This window comes from Cupressus sempervirens, chromosome 11, assembly GCF_028749045.1.
Source record: "Cupressus sempervirens isolate cs-2001-9-10 chromosome 11, ASM2874904v1, whole genome shotgun sequence".
Classification (NCBI taxonomy): domain Eukaryota; kingdom Viridiplantae; phylum Streptophyta; class Pinopsida; order Cupressales; family Cupressaceae; genus Cupressus; species Cupressus sempervirens.
Window position 1 is genome coordinate 405,658,231 of NC_143128.1, and position 19,715 is coordinate 405,677,945.

The 19,715-nt window shown below is 36.2% G+C and overlaps 1 protein-coding gene across 7 annotated transcripts in view; it reads right to left on the bottom strand.

Annotated features, from left to right (window-relative positions):
* Window positions 1–1,627: 1,627 nt before the first annotated feature.
* LOC149529883 (IAP-like protein 1) overlaps window positions 1,628–19,715 on the bottom strand; it is a 58,360-nt gene continuing 40,272 nt past the window's right edge. For 2 of the 7 annotated variants that reach the window (XM_089810762.1, XM_089810760.1), the window contains exons 6-8: window positions 17,863–18,104; window positions 2,433–2,506; window positions 2,142–2,256 (exon numbers count right to left, since the gene is read on the bottom strand). In XM_089810762.1, coding sequence (XP_089666888.1) covers window positions 2,435–2,506; window positions 17,863–18,104 — 314 coding nt within the window. In that variant the 3' untranslated portion in view covers window positions 2,142–2,256; window positions 2,433–2,434. The other 5 variants (XM_089810761.1, XM_089810759.1, XR_016358947.1 and 2 more) reach the window with 4 other exon arrangements.

Here is a 19,715-nt window from a genome sequence, read left to right on the forward strand (position 1 = left end):
ACCTTGACCACGGGTTAATATTATTGTTGTCATCTTGATCCATACTTGATTTGTTGATTACTTGTCCAAATGTAAATAATGTTAGAAACCAATTTAACCTTTTGAAGGTAAACATACAGAATAAGTAATCTAGTGTTGTGTAAATTGCAATATATTCAACTTAAATCTTAGTTTGTTAGAGTCATATTGCATACATGAACAATGTTTGATAAGCATTATAAAAATATAGATTAGGTGTCAAGACCAATCGGCAATTCTAGAAGCATGCATTTTTTTCCTTGACCAACCAATAAATATCAATCGCGTTATATCCCACTCTTTCAGAAAAACATAAAATAATCCCTCATATCTTTTAAGACTCGATGAAAACTAAATGATGGAAAACCACGGAAACAAAGTGTACATAATGACATAGTAGTCCCCAATCTAATAAGATTTTTATTTAGTATATTTTGACTTAATTTGATTATCTTATTTTAAATTTCTATAATGTTGCTTTTTTTTAATTGTATACACGTGTATAGATATATTATATTTGGTATATTATATCTCTTATAATGGAGGGAACCAAGGAAATTATACAAACTCTATTAATTAAAAGAAGAAAGCAAGCAAGAACTTGATTACAATTTCTAAAACGAGCATGAAAAGCCTATCATGATGACAAATCGGAACTCAATGAAAACCACTCCTACTACTGCTACATTGGCTTACTTGCAAGTGCTCTGCATCTAGGCAAGGCAAAGCTCCTAATGATAATTATGTAAATTAAAGGTTTATGAAAATCCTTGGATGTAGTATTAAGGATGAAACTAGACTTCCAAGGCAAAGGATCCAATTTGTCAATTTTCAAGAACCTATATTTGGCCCTCAAGGTAGAACGGGTCAGTCATCCACAAAAATCTTCGACTAAATGGTGGAAATGACATGAGAAGCAAATCCCAAAGCTGAGATGAGTTACTCTTCACCTACGCTCACATGTTCTCAAATCCTCTACTACTACAAAGAGGAAATTGATCTGGCTAGAACTTTGTCCATCCAATCAAGAGGAACAAGCTTGCCTTTATGGGTGCGGCGGCAATACCTGAGTCCATGGTGTCTTGAGACACCAAGAATGGTTGACTCCAAAGAATCAACACGTTGGTATGTTGATTCTGATGTTTCACAGGGCACAAAGGGAGGTGAAATTGGCTTGAGAATCAAAGCTTGACATACAATTTGGCCCAAATAAAAAGAGTTTGTTTATATCCATAGCTCAGGTGAAGCTCAATTCCATACCATCTCTTTTTTTTATGTTATGTTTATTCAGTTTGGGCAATGAAATCCAGGAAGAAAAAAGTTCTGTTTTTTTATTGCCGCTACATTGCTCACTTATCAGTCCTCAAAAAATGGCCACTAGACCGTTGTCCTGAAACATGCTCTAGCATCCTCATTCCTGAAATGCTGTGAACATTGTGAAAAACGCTAGATTGATTTTCAGTCTTCAAGCACTGGCTATCCCAATTGTTGGCAGAATACTGTGCCTGGTCCAACACCATGCTTGTCATTGCCAATAAATGCTCGCTGAAGTTGCATGTCATTGTATAAATTTTCTTTCCATAGAGAGTGTCATTTGCTAAAGCCTATATGCCATGGAAAATAATAGGACAACCTATACAAATTATGTTAAAAGCATGTACCAGTTTAACAAAAAATCAGATGAATTTCAAATTCATCTGAAATGAAATAAATTATAACCCCCTCCCTACCTACAAAATGTCAGGCAGCTCCAATAGAGCCCACCTACCATAACAGAATCAAGAAATTATTAATCATTTTCACTAAGTTCAAGCCCCATATGTCATCTTTAATTGTTACATAAAGACTTCAATACAGAGTACTTATATGCTAGCAATTCACTTGCACACTAGCAACAAAGAGATTGCAAAGAAAATCCGTCAGCAATGGAATCTTCTAGGGCAGCCAGAACAAAACTTGCAGGATTCCAAGTTTATAGTGACCCCTAAGAGATCCCTGCCCAATATAAATGCTAACCACGTGACACTCAGCACTCTAAGAATATGCACTCCATAAAAAAGACAGTGATTCCAACTTTGTAATAACAATCTTTTAAAAAACTTGCACACACTGCGAAACATCCATCAGCACAAATGTTATCTTTCCTTCAAAATTTGGCATTAAGAAATTGTAGAGCACTTAATTACATACTTTGGGCACAATGCAGGTAGCAAGAAGCGAGCACAAATTGTGCTTGTGCTGCCATGAATGCAAAGGATTGTTAAGAATTTCAGTAACTCAACCAATCAGATAAATTTAACATAAACACTAAAAGTAACTTACCAGTTGGAATTGTAAGAGATAAATTTGTCAGAGTTCTAATAAAATAATTTATAAATAAAAATCAAAAAACCAAAACACACATCATGGAAAACCTTCAACTGTGACCACAGTTTTTAGTCATGGAGTGTCTACCCAACAGTTTGTGTACTGGAGTCATTTGGTCATCCTGCAGAGAACCACACTATGAATTAGCAACTACAAAAGACTCACCTCTCTAGATCATAATTCATCACAATCCCTTAGTAAAAATATTACATTGAGAAAATTACAAGGGAACTGATATGGAACAAGCTATGTTCCTAAAGCAATATTCCAATTACAACTAACAAAATAGAAAGCCAAAGGGCCATGTTACTAGAGATATTCCAAATTCGGAAAGTTCAAATCTGCAACTCCAGATTATTTTGCTAAACCTACAACTTCACCCCATCCATAAAAATCTCAAGTAAAACCACAAACAAATTGCTGATGCCAGTACTTTCTGGTAACCTTGTTCAGTCTCCCATCAAAAAAGGTCTGTCATTTGAAATGCCAAAAGAAACATGAAGATACTCCATAAGCAGAACAGTAACATGGATTTTCCTTTTCTGTGCACTAGATATGTATGGAGGTTAATACACCATATATAAAGAGATCAATTCAGAGTTTCATTCAGTAATTTTTTCCAGGCAAAAGCCATTTTCTCCACATTGACAAGAGTATCCATAGCTGACAGCTAATAGTGAAGGGTGCATTTATTTTTAAAACCTTCTGTTGTCATGGAAGTAACATTAATATGTGACATTTACTATAACATATTTAATACTAACAAACTACCAAATAAATCATGTGATTATTAAAAATTTAGATAGAAAGTGCAACGATCATTTCAAATAAGAACTGATTTTATCAAGCCTAATAAACAATTCTAAGACACCCATATTCAATGTCAGGCCTTATTTTACCAGTTGTGTGACCTATCTTGAACAGAAGGATAAAGCCATGATAATTTTCTTCAGGCTTAAAACCTAGGCATAGGGAAATCTACAATTCTTTTTTTTTGTGCACAGCTGTTATAGGTGTTACTCTAAAAAACTTACAAAACTTCCATCCGAAATTTTGAATAGTAGGATTACACTCTTCCAATTTGATCATCAAAACTTGAATAGAATGGTCAAGGCATGACCATTTTTTTGGACTTAAACCACTGGCATAGGGAAATTCAAAATTCATATTTATTTGTGTGCATAAGCGTTATACATGTTACTCTATTTTAAACTTACAAAACTTTGAGAAAAATGTTGAGCCATAGTATGACTACCAATTTGATCATTAAAACTCGGCTCTAAGCTTCCAACTTCTCTGCAGCCAAATTGTTTACCCGTGTGGTTAGATCCTTCCCTTCTCACTGTAACAATTCTGATTACAAGAGTCTTCAACATTTGTATGACTATAAACTCTAACTCACACAATCTCTTGTCACTTCAATTTATCTGGTTTTAAAATTAACGGCTCCTCATGCAGATATGTGTTACAACAATTGTATTTCACATCTTTCACTGCAACACAAAATATAACAAATGATAGAATTGTTGTTCAACTTAGAAAGGAAAGCTATCTGTAAATAGGAACTAACCTACACATGGACAACATGAAATTGCTCATTTATATATTTTATAATATTTTCTGGGGCAGTCCATATGATCATATCAAATAATATTTGAATGACTATTTTTTCGAGTTTGCCTATGATAAAAGGTCTCAGACACTCCTTCAACACAAGACAGTATTTTATGTTTTTGGATTGAAAACAAATCCTGTAGGCTGTGACTACATGCTTATGTTCAATAGGGGATGTGACAGACAATGTGGCAGAGGCTATAGCAGCTCTTCTAGTAGTAAGAATAGGACAAGGGTTTGTTTTCGAGAATCCATGTGGACAGGGATCTCTTATCATCATTTATGCAATCATTGCTGGGGATGTGCAAGCTTGGAATTTGCAAAAGTACATTTTAGCTAAAGATACGAGAATCGGGTGCATGGATGAAAGATCCCAAAAGGATCCTTTCACTGAACTTCTGTAAATTTTAATTAAAATAATAGATTTTCATGTGCTTTCCTTGTGGTCTTAGAGAATTAGACAGAAGTTGCAGAAAGATTGTTTCTTCATTTTTGCATTTTCCAGATATAAGTAAAACAATAATTAACAACAGCAGCAAATAATATAATATTCAAACAACCAAAATAGCTACAAATCATACCAGGCAAGATATGTAATCAGTATGCCAGAAAAGGTGTTTACAAACAAGTAATGAAGACGCCAGCTACAAGAATAGACCAGCCACGCACCAAAAGGGAAGAGATGACTGACGTAATCCAACCAACAAATCATGTGCCAGCTGAAAGGCAGCCTTACAGCTGCTATAGTCACGCCAACGCAGCAAGAAGATCCCAACGTGCCAAACAAGATCCTCAACGTGCAATGCACAAGCACCCCCAAACGCTGAACTTAACAATCTTTGTGAACTGCTGAAACAATACTGTAGAATGTTGTTGAAACCATCTATTAGGGTTTGCGTCCCAGCGCTCTAGAATCGCTCCTCATAGCAAAATTGCAAATACCAAAAATGAAAATGTAAAAGATAATGAAAGAATGAGCCAACATCTCCTTTTATCTCCCTCTCAAAGTCAATCGAACCCTAAATGGAGAATATCCCTTTCCCATTATTATAAAATGGCATCTTCTCAATTAAAAGGCCTTTATGTTTAGGAAAAACACCCCTTTCCTCAAATAACATAACTCTAGGTGTCCAAAGGTCTCCAGATGATGAAAATAAGTTGAAATAATATCAAGACCTTTCCAACGAGCTATAATGCATAGGCCTGCCTAACCAAATGAAGCCAAAATTCCCTTATTACTCCAATTAGCTATATAAATAGCTTTATTTAAACGCAAACCTTTTATTCAACTAGAAAGCCAAACCAACCAAATAATCAGTGAACGGGTCCTATCACCTACCTGTGACTAATGTCGGGCAATGTGGGCCAACTAGCAGTTCCATCCCTAAAAACTAGGGATGCTCCTAGAAACTAGGGAATATACCTTGTCACCCTAAAACTAAAACCATATACTGGTCCTGAGGAGCCTCAAATTTGATCACTATCACAACCTCCTAAATTTTAGGAAAATCCCTAAGATTAAGGAAGTGTCTTGATTGGCTCTCAAACTGACTGTAGAACCAACTCTAGTCACTGAGTATCCAATATCAGCTTTTATCCACAACTCCTAGCCTACGAGACTCCAATAATAGGCCAACTCTCATGACTCTACTAGTTAGACTAGAGAGGGGACATGACAATGGATGTGTGATTTATGTTTTCGAGCATGGGGTGTGTGTGTTTGGATGCATTTGGGTGTGTTTTATATATGTATGCATGTTTTTTAAATATACACACACACAAAGAAATACCAGAAATATACAGAATTAGGTCATTTGATAGTATGATACTTCATCATTGGTCAACGTAAATATTAAATGTCAATTGATAGTTCACAAATATTCAAATAAATCATATTAGTATAAAGTTAGAAGTATAATTGATGAAAAGGGTAATTATAAATAATAACATATAACAATAAGCAAAGGGATCTAAACATGATTCACAATAGGTCATGTTTTATACCCTTTACTCGTTCTTCCCAACAAAGAATGACTAAAACAATGAGGAAAGGGATGGACATTCTCCTTGTCGTCCACCATCACCAAAGCATGATTCACTAAGGCTTCCAACCCTCGAATAAAGAGCTTCAAAGTCCCCTATCCGGAGAGTGCCTCAAGTCCCAGCTCATCCTTGTTAAAACTAGTATGCCTGTAACAAAATCAGCTCATACACCTCTTCTGCAATTGGGTTTTCAATATCCTTGCAGACATCAAATCCCATTCCTAGAACAACCCATTCCACTACAGTTTCCATCCTGAATTGCCCTCCTAACCTTCATCCATTTTGATATGATAAAGAATCTACCAAGATCATCCACAGTAAGCTAATCATATAGTTTTGCGCAATTGTAGTAACAAAAAGAAACGTACATGGACAAGGCAAATCCATTCCATCGTCTAAACCACACACACACACATTGCCAATTGTCTACCTCAGGCAAATCTCCTTTAATGAATGAATGAAAGATTTTAATAACATCCACAAGACTAGAGTAGCCTATGGAACCCACACAAGAAACCCCCCCAGGAAGGAGAGAATCAAATCTAGCTATAGGCTTTTGGAACCTGTCATCTACCCATTTCACACCTCAATGGAGCAATGCCACCAAGAAGAGGCAGGCCAATCCGGCCATGAATCAGTACTTCAGAACTTTAAACTTTTTAAAGCATAAATATTAAAAACATAATAAGAGAGGAGTACCCACTTGAAACAATAGCCAGGTATCCTACACCCCAAAAAATATACCCAAGTTTTTCCCAAAAATAAATATATCTAGCCCAGTCAAGGAAGACTCATTACTACTGCCCTATTCCAGCAGTGGTGACTAACACTGCATACCATTAACCATGCATTGATTCTTTTAAATTGAAAAAGATGACTCCCCTCCAAAGATGCCTCCATAAATAAAAGCTCAGCTCCAAATCAATATACCCCATAATGCTTAACACGATAACTGCAGAGACGTTACAAAAACCAAATCACTATTGACAAGTCACACCAAAAAATTTGCCAATAAAATTACTGACAGTGTCTAGACCATCCTTCTGCTTTATTTAGCACAGGTCCCATGACAACATAACCATGTGACTCGTAACTGCTCCACTAAATAATATCATTCTACTCCAATACAAATTTATTACCACCAAACATCTAAAGAATATTTCTAGGTGTGTGCCTGGCTTTAAAGATTTCCAGTGCTGATTTTACAAATCAAACTTAGGAATATAATAAAATCTCCTTTCAAATAAAACCTCCAGCCTTTAATTTCTGAAGCTAACTACAAACGTAGAACATAAATAAAGGAACTTATATAATCAAGCATCTTGAATATTCAAAGATGACATGGCACACTAATCTGACATGGAATATTGCATTGACAGGTCGACAAGCAGCTGATGAGCAGACCAGTAAGCGCACAAACAAATAGCTGACAAGCAGCCAAAGCTTTTCAAACAGCTGAAGCACATTAAGCACCTCAATTTAATATTCTAATATTTATACGATCTTGAATCATCAACCTTTGACATCAATGACAATATACTAAACACTCTCAACAACCATAGTAAGGAGCTTCATTTTTAAAGTAGAATATTATAACCACAATCAATCTACCAGAATTCATTGGTAAAAATACTGACCATAACATGACAACCTGCAACTTGATTGAAACAAATATTGGTGACTTTGACTTGATACACAGATAATTGATAACTTTGATGGCAAACAAGTATAATGTAGCACAATTATCGATTTTTGGATTGGGTACAACTCTCTAGTAATGACAGCACCTACTTGCAATGTAGGAGAATACAGAATCTCTATTTTGACAAGTAGACTAGTGACTTATTAGTTGGGAAGTGGATTCAGACTTCTATCTAAAGAGGAAAATTCACAAATCACCTAACATTAATTTTACATTATGTAAATAGAAACACAATACTACATTTTGAATACATCATTAATTGGAAAATACAACACAACAATATAGAAGACAAAGCATTTTTTAACAAGTAGCAACCAAGGAAAACAAAGTGGGTTACATGACCATTTACATATTGGAAAAAGTAGCAATGTTTTATGTTGAGAAATTCATCATGATTGCATATAGCCTAAAAGTATCCACAAAATTTCTTAAAAACCCAAGCTTTGAGTGGGTAGGAATGACCACACAATAACAAATTCAGCACAAACTGATTGATATCCATTGGCTCCAAATGACCACCTTACATAAGAGGAAACCTCTAAAAACAGAAAATAATGTCTCCTTCCAAAGGCATCTAGCAAGATCCTATTGGTATATTATTGCAGGAACAGAAACTACCATACATCAGATTTTATCCTCTTGACCTATATCTTCACTCTAGATCCACCCTAAACTCGATTTAAATAGTATCCTGCAAGAAAGGCAGAAGTTATTTAAAGAAAATCTCACTCAACACTTGACTTATTCGATCCATAATTCATATCAATTGTGCACCAAGTGGTAGAAACACTTCTTGATATTTCATCAAATGAGCCTTTATTTGACTATGCCTGGGATTCAGAATTTGAAAGGCCATCAGATCTAAATCTTTAAACACTAGATCAGAATTTAAAATGAACATGTTGAAAAATATCCACCAGTGTCAACGAACTTTGTCAATCATCCATCTTCTTCTTCTTCCTCAATATATTCTTCATTCTCTACATTTCACTCTTCCGTACTTGTGATTCTCCACACATTCTACTGCAGAAGTCACTCCGCAAAATAATTTGAGGGCTTTTGACTTTTAAATATCTTTGTCTTGACTATGATAATTTCTTCCCCCGTATGTCTCAAAACAAAGTAGTTTTGGGCAGAATTCATCATCAATAAATCATTTTTATTTTCTCTGGAGACATTTTTGTAGAATAAATTCATTGACAACAATAGCATATTCAACATTAGCTTCTTTATTGTCATTCATAGGATCCATTAAAGATGATGCCAAAGACGATTCATACTGTTGTTATGTGGAGCCTAATCAGACTCATGTTACTATTGACATTTTTGTCACCATTTATTCCATCGCAGATAACCGATCAGAGACATCTTCCATGGGATAAGTTATGTGGTTTTTTCGCATTCAATGGTGCAATTTCTGCATTTTTTGGCCACAAATCAGTTGTGCAGTTTCCGGATAAAGCGGGTGCACAAAACTAAACAGTGCAGTTTTGTGCATCAGAAGAGTCATATCGGATGACTTGGTTATTGTTCATTCGACAGTTCACAAGTCAAAACTGCATGCACTTGCTCTATCACTATAGCTATGGTGCTTGTTTGTTATCGCTATACGGGAAAACAAGAATATGGTTATAGCAATGAGCGATAAGGTTATCCCATCGCTATAGGCTATAGCGATCTTGGTTATCACTACGCGCAGAAGGCAAAAAATGGGTATAGCAGTGGTCAATGCCAAGGCTTATCGCTATTGCTATAGCGATGAGTAGTTTCGGGCATTGGGCACGTGTCTTGGTGGGCCCGATTCATAAGAGATCCTTCATCGCATCTTCACAAGGTTAAGAGGCTAGTTAATGATCAATTTCAAAGGAGTGTCTTGTCAATAAATGTAGTTGATCTTAAATCAATATCACTCCATCGAACATCTTTGATGCTTTAAGTTATGAAGCTGTGATGAAGGCAATCAGGTGGTTATCCTCCGATCGCAGCGGATAGCAAAAGGAAGCAATTTGCAATTGCGAAGTGGCGATCGACAATTGAGGAGGGTCTTCGCAGCCTTGCAGGTCAACATGGTCAATGAGGAAATGGGTTGTGACGGTGCGAAGGTTAACATTGGCAGCTAGGGTCAGCATTATCGCAACATCGCTTACAACCAAATAAACCCTAAAGTTCAAGTCGCGAAGTTGTGAAAAGGTAGCAGTAGCAGTTAAGTCAAGGTGGTTGCATCTTCACATAAGGTTAAGATTGAACTGAGATCAGAGTTGCAAGGCAACAAAGGGCTCATGGGCAGCATCGCACGGTTAGACTTTGAATGGAGATTTTAAGTTGCAAAACTGCGAGGAGCATCTGAAAATTAAAGGAAGTGACCATCGCATCTTCGCAAGGGCTCAAATTGAAGTAAAAATTAAGTTGCGAACGTGCGAAAAGGTGATCAAGACAGTGAAGGGCTAGGCATGACTTCGCATGGTTTCATCTGTAGTCAAGATAAATGGTTGTGAAGCTACGAAACAATGATAGCGGTCATCCAGAGCATTGATCGTAGTTTTGCGCAGTTAAGTAGGCTTTGCACCTAGCAGTTGCGAGGAGGCAACACAGTTAATGACAAAGGCATTGCAATGTTGTAGGCAGAAGGATTGTTAGGTCCTAACCGTTGCGACAGTCGAAGTAGTCAGTTTGATGATGCTCGCAAGGATGCAACGGTTAGTAAGCTAAAGTGATAAAGAGTTGCAAAGCACCGATAAGACATGAAATGAAGACGTCACTGTTTTGCATGGCCAAACAATTAACAAGGAAAATGAGTTGTGAAGCCATCTACAGGAGCAAGCAAAGGTCAACATAACAAATAGAAAGTTTAAATGTTTAAAGGATATAGGGCCACGTGGCAGGTCAAATGTTTGAATTTGGTTGACTTGATGACATGGCTGACCTGACATGGTTGTGAAAACGGAACCAAGCAGCTCTTTGATGGTGAACAGGTCCTTTTGATCACCTGCAACCACCTTTTGGTCTTCTCCATGCCTAGTAAATGCAGTTTTCATCCTTTTATCGACATGGTTATCTATCTAGCCATCCAAAGCAATTATGGTCGTCGTTTTCATCTCTTCAAGTCCAAAATTTGCATGCAAGATCTGATTTTCTGCATGGGGGTGTGCATCTGATCAGATTTCCCTTCTGTTTTTTAGTTATTGCTCTCCTCTACAATCTCACTCCACCTGGTTAGGGTTTGAACTCAATGTAAACATCAGAGTTATGCCTTAACTCTATAAAAGGCAGTTGTAAATATGTTTTGAGGGTTCTTCTCTGTCTGTACTTTGCAGCAGCATTATGCTCTGCAACTTTTGCCTCCCATTAACGAAATAACTCCTTACCTCTTTTTGTCATTCATTATTGTATGCATGTATCTTGCCTTGCTTTGAATGTTTCTTTCTAGCTTCTATAGGTTGTATATTGTGTTCACACTGTTGATGATTGTTGTAATGTGAAGATGTCTTTCCTTTCAGCATTTGACCAGTTCCAAACCTACATGTGAATTTTTTGAAGGTGGATTAGAGTCAAGATCTATGTATTGGAGTGTTGCATTGATGTTTTGTGCAGTTGTGGGCAAAGCTGTAACCGTTTCAATTAGGTGCATCACCCCCCTTTTCCTTTCAGCAATTTACTTTCCTAAACTCCTTCTCCCTTTTCCTCTCAAGCAATAGTTAGGTGCATCCTGATTGTCAGGAAGTCGGCCTTCTCCGAAGACTCAATCTCACAATTCAAGTCCCACAGCTTGGAGATTGTTTCCATGTTACACACGGTCGCTTGAGGGTCATACCTCAAGCAAGGGTGAAAACTTTTGTGTCAACAATTACTTTTTTCCCCCATTTTGTTCGGTGCAATTTCCCCCAAGTTTTCCTGCAAGGGTTTGGGGGCAGCAACCCCCCCCCCCCCCCCCCCCCCCCCATGATAGGGGTCAAGGGGCAACACCCCTTGCGAGGTACAGGAGCACCCAAGGCGAGGTCCTGGGATTGTTTTTCTATTGGACTATTGTAAAGGGCGTCGAGAGTTATTTTTCTATTGGATGACATATTCTAGCCCTAATTTTGTAAGCGGCATAAGTTTTGATAAAATGTCTTAATGTTAGGCATTTTATGATGCATGATGATTTAGTTGCTTCTTGCAGCGGTATTGAATTGCAAGGGATTGTAGATTGTAATCAAGTTGAATTCAATGGACAATAATATTGGACTTGTTGTTTGGTGGACGTAGCTTAGGGATTGGGTGAACCACATTAAATCTGTGTCATTTGTTCTCTTATGTGTGCTTGATTCCTTTTTGATATTGGTTATATTTGCATGTAACTTTTATTTTTGTCTCTCTAATCCTAATACATACTACTGAAGATTGATACACCATGTACTCCATTGAAGACCCACTGATCTACTTGAATCTTTTTATATCCTTCTTGAAGTAATCATATGATACGCCAACTCTGGCACATTCTTGACAATCCTTCAATTTTGTACCATTGTCTATCTTAAGAAATAAAGTAATTTTGAATAATATAACAATGGGGAAACAAATTAGAAGAATCTCAAGAAAAGGATTGAGAGTAGCATCAATCTTCGCAACAAGACACTCGAATCATAGGTTCACTATCACATTTCTTGACATTTAAGAGTTGTGCAAACCAAAAAGATGACTATCATCAACTATTTTAGAGCTTACAAGAACTTTCTATCACTCCCAACTAAACATAGAACTAACAACGAGATGGTGTAACCAATTAGTTGTTGCCCCATGCAAAAGCTTCCAAAAACAAGCAAACCACACAATCTTCATGTTCTATATTACTAGCATTTGCACCAGAAGTAGGTGCAATGATTACACCGATAGAAAGATTTATAATTGGCATTCTATTGATCCATATAGAAACAATAAAACAAGCAAGAACCAGGTGTAAAATGCATATATCAATAAGTACATGGAGGAGATGCGAATGAAAACACTAGTTGATTGTTGCTTCACCTCCTCTTTCGTGCTCCTTATTGTTCTATGGATTCTTCTCTAACTTCTTCTCGTTCTTTTTCTTCTTCTCCTACTTTTCCTTCTTCTTCTTCCCCTTCTTCTACTGATTTTCTTCTCGATCTTATCCTCTTGTCTTCACTTCTTCTCCTTCTCCTCATTTTACTCTTCTCCTTATTTCCCCTTATTACCAACTTCCTATCCTCCCCCTCCTCCTTGTCGTTCTTATATGTCTTTTCCTTCTCCTCCTCCTCCTCTTTACCCCATCCTCTCCTTCTTCCCCTTCCCCTTCTTGTCCTCCTTCAATAGAGCTTTGGAAAAATACATTACTTGGATCTAAGAGAGCTATTCTAAGAAATTGATCTATTCAAAATTTAGAATTGCATTTTTTGTCAAACACCCAATCTATATATAAACAGTCTATATTTCGCTTTTATAGATACTTTTACACACACTTCACTTGGTACTCTCTCTCTCTCTCTCAGAGTTATTTCCACTTGAAATTGTTGTGCCTTTTGATGTATACACATTCTACAAGTTCCTTTGACATGACATTAATTAGAACATAACATTAGTTAAATCAAGCCCTCTTCAAACAAGCTATATTCCCCTTCTAGACACTTTTGCACATTCATCTTCACTTTATCTTCACTCTGTCAATTATTTTCATTTAACAGTATTGTACTCGTTGATGTCTCCACATTCTACTTGTGAAAGTTATAAGGATTGAAGATGTTTAATAATGTTTATAAGATCAAGATAAGATTCCCATTTTTCTTTGGGTGTTATCCACCTTCCCGATATTGCCCAAATAATTCAAGCTAGTTAAATCGACAATTCATATTCTTGCTTTCCATTATATAGCCACCTCTATGTATATTTCTGTTGACATTTACACGTAGAATTAAAAATGCTAGATGTAGAACTTCCAAGGGCACCACTCCTTGAAGAACACAAAACAAATTGCCAAATTCATTCTCTATTTATTTCTAAATAGACAAAGTTGAAAGTGATGTAAAGTGGTGAATTTTTATGCTTTGTTACCCAGCCCACTATTTGATTGGTGAAGAGTGATCCAAGATGGATTGAAGGAATTTTAGCACAAAATATTACCTATGGCAGAAAGCATCTATCCAGTTAACTAAAACTTAAGTCACTCCGAAGAGACACTAGACTTTTTTTCAGAGGAAGCTCCCCTTTATGATTTAATTTTACTTGGTTGCTTTGCCATAAGACTCGTGGAGTGAATTTTAACTTTTCAAATTATATTAAAATGCAATCATTTTTCAAAAGTTGCCCAAAACATAATCAAAGAGTCAAAAAAGAATATAAGAATTTTCAAGATTTTCATCTCTTCAAATAATTTGTTTAGCAATCTTCATAAATAACACATTCCATGATAAAATGTGATTCTATTTCACATCATCCATTTAAAAAAATAGATGGATGGTAAATATTTGTTATCTTTTATAAATTAAAAGAAATAAATATATGAAACAGACTCTTTTACATTCAAAGATTATATCAATATTTTGGTCGAGTATGGAGACTTCTGCTGCTTTACTACAAGATTTTTTCAAAAAAAAGTAAGATTGGAGACTGTCCTAAATTCTTTTAATACATTTTGGAGAGATAAAATGCTCTAATTAACTTGCTCCTTCGAATGATTAATTGCATTCACAGAATGGTTCTAGAATGTAGCTTAAATAGTAAATACAAAATCTATATCTGAGCTGTGTTGCATATGGTTAGAATTTGGTCTCTCTCTCATCTTGGATCAATCCGAGTTTTGACTAATGAGACTGGTAAGATAAATGGTGGCTGCATTCCCTGCATTCCTCTTGTCTGCTATATTTATGCTTGGTCGAATGTTTTAATGGCATTGTGACATTGCTGCCATCGTTTTACCAACAGACAGGCTGTCGTAATTTCTGTGCTAAACTCTGACCTCATAAATTTTTTATCCTTTCGCAATGTGGTCCGACACATGAAGATCATAAGGCCCTAGTTCAATTTTGCTTCCGGAAAAGAACATCATATCTATTTTTCAATCCTATATGCAAATTCATGGCTTTATCAGACTCAACCAAATATCTATGTTTCCCCTCCTACTCAAAAAAAATTACTGTAATGGGACAAATTGGTAATCTGCTCTTCAAATATATGTTTCACCCAAAATTAAACCCACTGTTTGCACTAAAACTATTAGAAGATTACAAACAGTGAAACCCAGATGCACAACACTTTAATTTGGGAAAAATTCTGCAACTTTCTCATCCTCCAGAAAATGACGCCGAAGGTGGGGATGAAGCAGTTATTCTATGCATACATCTGTGTCCGCCAAACATTCAATCTTTCCTTTTTCACCTGCAAACTTTTCCGGCACCCTCGAAATTTTGTCAATATGAGACATCACTTAGTCCAGCGGAAGTCTCAAGAATAATAGCCTATCGGCTAATAATTCCACATGCAGTGAAGGCAGAAATATGCTCATCGCAATGGTGTATGCCATCATACTAGAGTTATGGAAATTCCTTTATTGATCCACAAAAGAATTATTGACTCTTATGAGTGCCAACAGACCGATCTGATTTCCCCATGGCAATAATGGAAGTTTCCATCGTTGTGGATGCAATAAACGTCCCAATCAGCCATAATTTGTAGTAGATCTTCTAAAGCTGAAAAATATTTTTGGTCACTAGAACCTTTGTGCCTCATTAAATGTTTGGATGCATAAGATGGTTGTCCTATGTCTGTCCCCAATTAAGTCACCAAAATTTGTTACATTTCAATTTGCAACTTTTTGTCCAACACAAAATAGAATAACATGTGTACTAAAACAACTCTCAGATTAAAGGAAAGCATACTATAAATTGACAAAATAACCTACAACTAGGTAATATAGTTGTATGTACTTGCTTTTTTCTTATATTGGTCAAAGGCTTTTGCCAATACTTCATTAATTTTTTTAAAATTACATTGTTCTATCCCCGTTCAAAATGCAGGCACTGCGGGGAAAAGAACGGGGATTATGCACTAGCTTATTTATTATTTTACGTTTCCTATATTTTTTAGAATGATTCACAACATATACTAAATAAATAAAATTTTGTATCCTTTTAAGTTTGTCTATGTTAAAAGACTGAGAATCAAAACGCATTTTCAACACAGAAAAAAAAGAGAGATTTTCAACTAAGTTCAAGAAAGAACTTATTTATGCTATTTTCAAAAGCATGAAAATAAATGAAATGAACTAATTACACTTCTAATCTAGCTACAACTACTTGCATGACATGCAAAGTTTATTACAAAAGAACACTATCACTAATAATAAATCTGATACATATGACTATCACTTCAGCTTACAATTTATATCTTAAAACTTCAAAAAGTTACTGTTTCTTGCATGGCACCTGATCTATAGGTAAACAATCCAAAATACGTAACTCCAAGCCCTAAATAGTCTAACTTAAATTTGGTGGCTTTAAATAATTGTGATGAAGTCTGATGAATCATCTCCTTCGTTTTGTTTTGAATGTGAATATTTCACATACCTATGTATGCTTCTATTTCAATCTTCTCTGCACTCTCTAATCCCTGTTTTAAATCACTTGTTCTTAGCTAAGGATGAAGATATTCAGTAAGTCCTCTCTGTACTCTCTTTCCTTTCCAATATCACTAACAAATGCTTGTTTTTATATAAAATACCCACCCAACATTCTGTTGCCAACCTATCCATGAGTGAGTGCGAACTTAAGACCCCATCAGTTAATGCCGTAACCAGAAAAGTAAAACCATGATCAGAAAGTAGCACCCAGCAGAAAATGGTGACTCTTGGTCAGTAGGAAGATAATAAAATAGATGCCAACATAAAAAATATTGGCCGATCTAAAAACTAGGTTTGTAATGATATCTTTTGTCAAAATAAACACCCATGAATGAAGGTGCCACCAGGAGTCAGCAGCAATAAAATGCCTTTAGCAAGAAAAAGAACCCTGCATCCGGCATAGAAACGCAATTGAATTAAAGATTGGTAACCATCCAGCATACTGTAACTGCCACCAGAGTATCAGTAGTGAGTCCCATCTTATAGCCGGGATGTGTATAACTGTCATGCATGCCTAAACAAGAGCCTAGTGTTGACTTAAATGATCACATCAACAATTGTGGGCCCCAGCAACAACCTGACGAAAATGCCCATCTTTGAATTTGTCTTCACCTAATGCTCAGAGATGTGGATACCAGCAGATGCAGTTCCCAGAAATTATAAATAGTACCTCTTTTCATGCCAACACCCAGGAAATATTAAGGTTGTTGGGTCCCAGCAGGGCTGAAGCACTATCAAGAGATTGTAACGCCTTATCTGCCTTTTCTGAAAGATGAGTGATGAATGGGAAAACAATATTAATTCAACTTGGCTTCATGTTGTCCCACCAGGCCCAAGGTGTAAGCAAACAAGAATAAAACTTACATACATGAAAATCAGAACACCCCAATATTTGGAAGGAGGATGGATGGCAAGCCTGGATGGTCCTGCATCGGCCCTCCATATGAAGCCCCTTAAGAGAGTTCACTTTCTTTACCTCCTATGGATGAATAGTACCACTTGGGTTTATTCTTTTGCACGAACATCTAATTTTGCTAATTGGACTACTTACCAGCACTGCTACCCTAAGTGTAGGTCATGGCCTAAAACAGTGTGGCACTCAAACATCCTATATACTATGCTGAACCTCCTTGCATCTCGATCGATGAGTGTAAACCCCTGGTGCTGAGACACTGAAGTAGGCTGTAAATCTGAGCGAGATTGAAAATGTTTTCCTTCTAATACTAATAGTTGTCGCATTATTCTTTGGGTCATCAATCAGCCATATGCCTTAAAATGAACATTTATCATTATAACAAGAAAACTTCATTTCAATATTTTATCAATCAACACTATTGAATAGATCCTAAATTCAACAGCTTCAGAACCTCAGTTCAACTTAGAAATTTGCATGTAGGTTATGGAAGTCATGGAACCAAAAAAAGTATCCACTGCAATTTGTAATATATCTAATGCAACAAAGGATTTTTCAAACTGTCACCAAAAGACTGAGTCACAAAAATAATTATACCTTGTATAAAGATGCTGCAGACTCGGATTCCATGGTTGCTGCTGGGATATGACCTTGTGTATGATATGCATCCAAAGCATCTATAGTAAGCTGCCATCCACAGAGAGCCATGGCACCACCACTACTACAACCAGCTGCTGCAACATTACCATTCACCCATGGACAAAAATGGTGATGTTGTTGAATGGGATCAAACTCTCCAGCTTCATGTTTACAAATTATGCCCCTGTTTAGCTGCTTCTCTGTGATGCATAAAACCATGCCCCTAATCAAATTCCCAGCACTTAGAAACAAAAAAGTAGAACATAATGTTAAAAAGTACTGAAAAGCATATAGAATGGCATTCATGAAACCTAAGACCACGGAGATGATGGGCATTGAACATGTCTAATAGAGAATGTCTGAGTAAAGAATGAAAGGAATTTACACACTTAGATGTCCAACGCATGGACCTGCTATAACCAACTACATCAATCATTCCAACACCTACTAGGTTTCTCCGAAACATGAAAATGTCAAACATAGCACGAATTATGCTCATTGATTTCGATGACAAAAGAAAAGTTATTATTTAAAATTTTATCTTGTTTTATAGTTTTTGGATTATGTTCAAGCTTCGGTGCTTTCTAAAATCGTGCAGATACCGACAATGAATGGTGCAATTATCACAAATCACGGACTCTAGAGTAAAAGAATAGGCAGTTACCCTTTTTTCAAACATTTAGGATCAAGGGAAGCCTTCGTTCGCAACAGAATTTCCTAGAGTCAACCACACACAAGCATTCCAGAGACACAGACCTGATCTAGATTGAAAAAAACAACCTTCAGCAAAAGTGGATCTCAATTTGTTGTCACTGGGTATTCATTTAGAGCGTTGTCCAAATCTTGATTACTAATATAATATTCCTTCAGACCCAAATAATCACACCAATACATACTATTTAGTTTATAATATTATAACTTTCAGTAGCAGAAGCGTACTATTCAAATCCAACAAAGGTATTAGATAACACATGAGGCTCACAACAGATTTGCATTATTTATATTATAAAACTAAAGCCAACTCATAACTTAAAAAGGTTGATGTGATTGCCTTAGATTGGTGTCTAACTAATCGATTGTGTCACTGAATTATTTACAAGTACAATACAACAAATTAAGGAGAATACATCAGACCTTTCGTTGGTTCCCAAAACCGCAGACTGGAAATCCAAGAGCCTGCCACTTCTCCTATAGGACTTCTCAATCAGTTCTAGCCAACGAACGGGAATACTTCTCGATTCTCCTGCACCTCAGGCTCTACTACACCTAGGCGGGTAGACCTTCACCTCAAACGCTGACTGTCTGGTTCAAGGCTTTTCTATAGCAAATGTAAATTTCTAGAGTTCTTCGGCTCGCAAGATCCTCGAACTCAATTAAAATGATAACTGAATAATGGTTGGATGTTTTGTATAATATTTGTAAATAATGGATTTGATGCTTGTAGAAGGAATATATAGATTTTCTGACTTCAACAATAAAAGACTAGTGCCTCTGCTCATCCGGGGAATAGAGTCAACTTCAGTGAATTTTCATGTACAACTTTATAATATTTTACACACTTAATAACAGCCAACAATTTAATAATCAAAAAGCGATATATCAAATATATACGCAATCTTAAATTAGTGCAGATTGAACTTTAACTCTTCTCGTAAGGAGACAAACTAGACACAGATGCAGAAACAATTAAATATTTCACACTATCTATGATGATCGAATTTAAATGCTAGATCACCATGTCCACTTATCTGACATTTAAATTGTATACAGAATTCCGAAAATAATTACAAAAGACGATTCTCCTGCAATTT